General features: G+C 45.4%; 1 protein-coding gene across 1 annotated transcript in view; it reads left to right on the forward strand.

Moving 5' to 3' along the window:
- LOC121624709 (disintegrin and metalloproteinase domain-containing protein 12) overlaps positions 1-5,569 on the forward strand; it is a 74,232-nt gene extending 68,663 nt beyond the window's left edge. The window contains exons 21-23 of the mRNA XM_041962548.1: positions 892-1,134; positions 3,643-3,824; positions 3,903-5,569. Coding sequence (XP_041818482.1) covers positions 892-1,134; positions 3,643-3,824; positions 3,903-3,972 — 495 coding nt within the window. The 3' untranslated portion in view covers positions 3,973-5,569. The remainder of the gene's footprint in view (positions 1-891; positions 1,135-3,642; positions 3,825-3,902) is intronic.
- Positions 5,570-6,000: the final 431 nt, after the last annotated feature.

Below are 6,000 nucleotides of genomic sequence, written 5' to 3' on the forward strand. Positions count from 1 at the left end.
AAGCGGCGTGAGCATTGTGTTCGCAACACTTGAATACAGGTCTTGTCATTAACAGCTGCCTGTTACGAGAGAAACTGATTTATCCCCACATGAAGAATGTTGACGCGGTGGCTTACTCGAGATATAAAGTCATCCTGCTGCTGATAATTGCCAGACAGTGCAGGGATTTTGCTGTAATGAGTTGTGTGCCGACACCACTGTGCGCCTTAACTACTTTATTGCCGCCCTGACGTGATTTGTAATGGGAAGGGACCTGTGATCGATCGAGTTAGGGAGGCTGAAATAAGAGGAGCCGTGTCAGAATTGACATTTGCGCTGCGTGGTGGCGCACGACTGAGGCAAGCTGTTGTGCATTACCATGAGATTGGCGTTTTCGGTTTGGAGCATGTGGCTTTCATTTATGTCAACGGTAAGAAGAGAAAGGATGTAAGGCCGTTTGATGTAAGCACGGTGCAGGTGAGGTCATTTTCCAGTTGTCGGGAGCTGTGTTAAAACACCGCATGGGCGCATGTGTGCGTGCCTTTGTATGTGTTACATTGCGTGTTTTTGAGCTGTGCACATCTGGCCAGGTCCACCTCTTAGGCAGACCCATATTTTGGCTCTCTCCTGCGTCTGATTCGCCTCAATGGGAGTGTGTGTGGCCTCTTTAGCGGTGTCCCCCCTTGACTGAGGCCAGGCGGTTGCTTGTGGCACTTTCCCTTTGATAGGTTACCTGAAGAGGAGTTGGGGAATAGCGAGCAGGCAAGTGGGAGCGTTTGATTTATACATCTTTGACAGCTTCAGGAAGAATGGCAGAGGAAGAGGAGGAGGATAACATGGCTGTTTGTGATAGGAAGCAGACGCTCTCTCTTCTGACTGACTCTTCTGGCTCTGTCTTTCATCTCTCTGCAGCCTCCTCACCGGGGGCCAGAGGCGGTGCTCCCACCAGCCCCCTACCCCTCCCACAGCCTGCGCAGACTGCCCCAGTGCCCTCCGGTTCACCTCAACCACCCCGTCCCTCTGTCTCTCACCCTGTCCCTCTCCCCTGGCCCCGTGCAGCCGAGGCCCCCGGTGCCTCCACATCACATCCACGTCGCGCCCAGGGGGGCGTCGTTTCGCAGTGCGTCACGCCATAACTCCTGCAGGATGGTCATGGTGAGTGACTTCTCTGTTGCCTCAGTTGGAGACATTTTATTTGATGATGTTACTCACTGCAATTTCTCCACTGGCTCTGGGGAGCTTTTACTCACCACTACAGCCTATAATACCTAACCGGGGAAATGATGTTGTTCATTGCACCTTCAGACGGGTGTGATGTCGACCGTTTTCATGGTTCTTTTGTGTCTTATATAGTATATGCATGTTGACAGTTATGCTCGGTCTCATAAAATAACGAGGTTAACCCGGGAGCTAGCGTCATCCAAGCAAGACTTCAATTCTACAATACAAACCACCACATAAATAATGAAAATGGAGCCAGAGTTGCAGAGGGAGAAGACGGAAAAGATGAAACAGCAACTGAAGTGAGCAATGAGTATGTCCAAATATCACAGGGTGGTAAATTTGCTGCCACTAGTATTCCATGGAGTTTAGTTATGGTATTGCAGGCTATCAAAGTTGAGGGGAAGAGAAAGCCAGAGGTTCCTGGTGTTAAATCCCTCTCACTCAGTGATTCTCAAAGACTCTTATTTGCCTTTAATCCGGTTTGACTTGTACTCTGTGAGCAAGCGAGGCAGAGAGACCCAAAGAGAGTGAAAGAGCGAAAAGACAGGAAGCGATAAAGAGACAGGGAGAGGCTTGAGATAAGGAGTCGATTAATCAAATGGAATCAATGCATTTTTTTAAACCAGCCCCTCAAACGTGTGCATTTGCTGCTTTGCAAAAATTTGTTTGTGTCATTGTTTTTGTATTTTTCAGACATTTGTATTGATTAATCAACAAAGAAATTAAGAAATTAATCCCCTGCTGAGAATAATCATTAGCTGCAGCCCCGAGCAAGTAAATAAAAGACGAGAAGGACGAAATGCGGATGAAAAATCAGGAATCAGCTCCAGCCCGAAGCTCGCCCGGAGTCGACTATAATTTATGTCAAGGATCGCAATCCGGCCTTTGAGGACAGCGGTTAGGGGAGCTGAGGTCAAAGCTGTGCCACACCAGTTTCAGGCTAATTGGAGGTGTGTTAACACACATAATGACATTCTAGTCTAGTCTGGATTAATAGAGGGGTCACAGAGGAGGTCTGGCTTTAAAACACAACACTGTTCTGGTGCCAATAAACATTATGACATGATGTTATTATATAATGGCATTCCATAAAGAGCATTACAGAATTACTATTTGTTGAAAAGTTGTGTTTTTATCATAAAGCGTTGTGTTATTAACACTTAAAGATGTCCTTATATCTGCTTGCAGCTGCATTAAAGTTAGAAATACTTTATTAAATGTTTATATAGTGGTTATAAATGCTGAACAGAAAGGGTTGAAATAAAGTGTTCATCGTGGACATTATTGCAATATAAATATGCCAGATTTAACTGAATAATCTGCAAACAACAAGCAAATGCAGACAACAACGCTAAAGAACATAAAGCAAAAATAGAGCCTAGAAGCATGGAAAGTGTCTCCTGAGTATGCTACATGCATTGCTTCATTTCATTTAGAGAAAGAAGTCCACTCAGTTTTGCAAAGGCTCTTGGGTTTCATACACCTGCACAACAGGTGAAGTTCAGCAGCTCTTGGCAGCGTTTCCACTTCAGGAAGTAGACTTCCCCTCTCAGCTGTTTCTATTTAATGTCAAAGTGTGAAACTGAAAGTGATGCCTGTTGGCAGAAGACCTCACCGATATCTTTAGCAGCTGTCTGGCAGCTCTGAGACGGCGACAAAGCCCTTTTTTTTTCCTCCCCACGGAGAAAGCTCTCTGCTGGGGGCGTAGAGGCATTGTCTAATGGGAGGGCTTCACCTGATGGAGCCAGCGGGATTGTCTTTGGCTTGTGAGATGTGGGTTTAGTTTTTCTGCAGTAACATTTTGTGCCCATTATGCAGCGAATCAGACTTTTCATTTGCCCACATTTCACTTTGCTACCACTTGGTACTGATTTGATATTCCTGGATGGAGCTCAAGTCGGTCATTGCATGACAGTATTTGCTGTCAGTGTGATGAATTACCAGCAGGACTTGAACAGCGCAGGTTGTCATGATGCTTGACCTTATAGGGTGCAAAGTAGACACATATCCTGCCATGGAGACTGCACTGACAGCCTCCAGTTTGCAGTGAAAACATTCAATTCGGGTATCAAATTTGACTTTGACAAAGCAATTATGTTTTGAATAAGCAGACCCGGTTCCACGGGTGAGCGAGGTCTGAGGCTCGGTTGTTTGGCTCCTTCCTCTCTGATGTTTGAGGAGGCTTCGCTCCAACCAAGCAGAAGAGGAGGAAGTGAGCGGAGAGCAGATGGGGGTTAGGTAGCAGGCTTTCATCGTGATCTCAGTCTTCTAAAGATTAAAACCACATGACAGTTCCTCTCATCACTCGCTGCTCGGGCAGGGCTGCCCCGACGCCTGAGAGTGGACACGACAACCAGGCGTGAGCTGCGGTCGCCTGGGCGTGAGTGCCACCTGGTGGAGGTTCTCAGGTATTATCCTAACCTGTCTGTTCTTTGTCAGGAGTTGGAGAAGCCGAGTCCTCCTCAGAAACCCCTTCCTGCTGATCCAAGGAGCTCTCGTCTGGTTCGAAGCCCCTCTGCAGCGCAGGGCCACAATGTAGTCCAAGGGCCCTCTGCTGTTTGTGGCCCTGCACCAATACCTGGTGTCCCCAGACCTGTTCGCCCTGTCCCACATCCCAAAAGGTGAGCTCCAGCCTTCCCTCTGGTAATCTGGTATCCCTAACTGAAAGACTATTAATGCCACTTTTCTCTCTCCTCTAGACCCAGCCCCAAGCAACCTCCCACACTACCAAAGCCTTGCATAATAGCCAACGTCAAATACAGCAGCTGAGACTTTGGCCGGAAGGGACATCGTCGTGATAGGACACTAAGAAATTTGCACTATGAAAACTCTGAAAACCTTAAAAAGATGGCGTCCTCTCTGAGTTTTGAATCAGGAGATCTGCCGTGTCCCTTTGGTGCTCTGTCTCTGAATGGTGCTACGAGTCTGAGCTCAGGTACATGTAAAGTATTTATATTCTGTATTTATTGCCACGCAGTGCACTGTGCCAGACACTTTTACTACACGGTAGCAACGTTTGAATTTTTTTTGTTCTGAGTTGTTGTTTGCATCAGTTTCATCAACTGATCTTTATCGTGGACGACGACGACGGGAGATTTAAAACATGAAGAAAGCCAATCTGTGAAATTCCTAATTGCGGAAGCATTTTTAATGAAGGGAAGCATTTACATTACGGTTTTGTTGTGTATACTGCAGGAGGAGCTGAAAAAAAGAGTATTGTGCAATGACAGATGAGAACAGAGAAAGCTTCAGATAAGTCATTTGGAAACCAGCAGGGTTTTTCTTGAAGGGTAATGCTCCCTGTCGCAGCTTTGAGCCAATCTGACGAGGCTTGAAACAAGAAAAAGAGGTATTGCTGCACAGTTCTGCAGCTGGGGAAGAGGGGCTTGTATTTCGCAGACAGCTGAAGTTCAGGTCTGTTTCCTCTGAATTTATATTTCGGGACGGTAACAAGTATTGAGTTGTGAAATGTCACTGATTTGCCATTTCCGTTTCATTAACAAGCCCCGAGAAGCTCACTTGAGGGATCTGGGTACCGCCATATGAACTGAGCAAGGATCTGAAACGAGCCCAGATCATCCCTCAGAGAGAGTAAACGTCTCTGAAATATCGCTCTGCTAAAAGGTCATGTGTGTTTTTGAGTATTTCCCTCTGTGCCTGTCTACACCGAGGACTCTGTGTGAATCTCTGCGATAAAATCACGGAGCCGCTGAGGACTTCGACGCTGTGGCCGCGCAGGCGTCACACGTAGCCAGAGTCTGGCTGCGGTGTTCAGGAGTGGACTTGAAATCACGGACAGATTCACTTGACAAGGACGCATCCGCCACTGAAACGAAGCGCGGCGGTTTGCTCGGTGCACGCTGAGCCACCGCAAACTGTGGCGCCTGTTCATTTTCTATTTTTTGTACCTTTTTCATTTGGCTCTTGAGATTAGTTTTGTAAAGCCAATCTGCATACGTGCCAGATACAAAATCCTGCATAAATTGGATTTGTGCTAATTTAACAGTATTTTATTAATTTACCGGATTGCAATGCAGCGTATATACATTCACACTGAGCAGCATTTCCTTTAAGCACAGCTCTCCTTCACAGATATGTAGGCTGAAAACTGACTTTGACCTTTTGTTACTTTTGATACTGTTATCTTTTTAATACTGCACTAGTTTGACATCCATCGCTTTGTTTACTTTGCTTTTTCAATGCTACGTGTCCATGTACTAATAGACGGTGTTTGAGTCTGTACGTTATGTCCATATGTTCCTCATATGTTGTGTTACAGGTGAACACATTTCCATGGAGAATGCTTCTTTTTATAATGATTGTTTGATACATCGTATGTAAAGAAAACACTTAAAGTGTCAGTGTCTGGTCATGGTATTTTGAACACTCAAGCAGTATCAGTAAAACTGTTTTTCAAACACTGAAGAACATTTTTGTTATTGATCTTTGTGCCATCTTTTTGCACAGCATGCAAGTGATATGACAGGGATGATTATTATTTCAGAAAAATAGAAATAGGAGTCTAAATGCACACAAACAGTGGCTGTTTCTCTTCAGCAATCCTACTTTGCACGAACACAAAGGCAGATTTCATACGTCTCCGATTTTTTTCTCTTCAAACCGAACCTTTTTCTCGAGAGCCTCTTGCATTTCTTTCACGCTTGAGTCAAATTGCAACCAGGAGATTGAATCCTGAATACAGAAATGAGTCGAATTTGACTTTACTTTCAGAAACGTTCGAGGTTTCAAATTGGTTTAATCATATGACACTGACGTCTGAGGCAGCTTAGCTCATTT

This window comes from Chelmon rostratus, chromosome 21 (genome assembly GCF_017976325.1).
Source record: "Chelmon rostratus isolate fCheRos1 chromosome 21, fCheRos1.pri, whole genome shotgun sequence".
Taxonomy (NCBI): domain Eukaryota; kingdom Metazoa; phylum Chordata; class Actinopteri; order Chaetodontiformes; family Chaetodontidae; genus Chelmon; species Chelmon rostratus.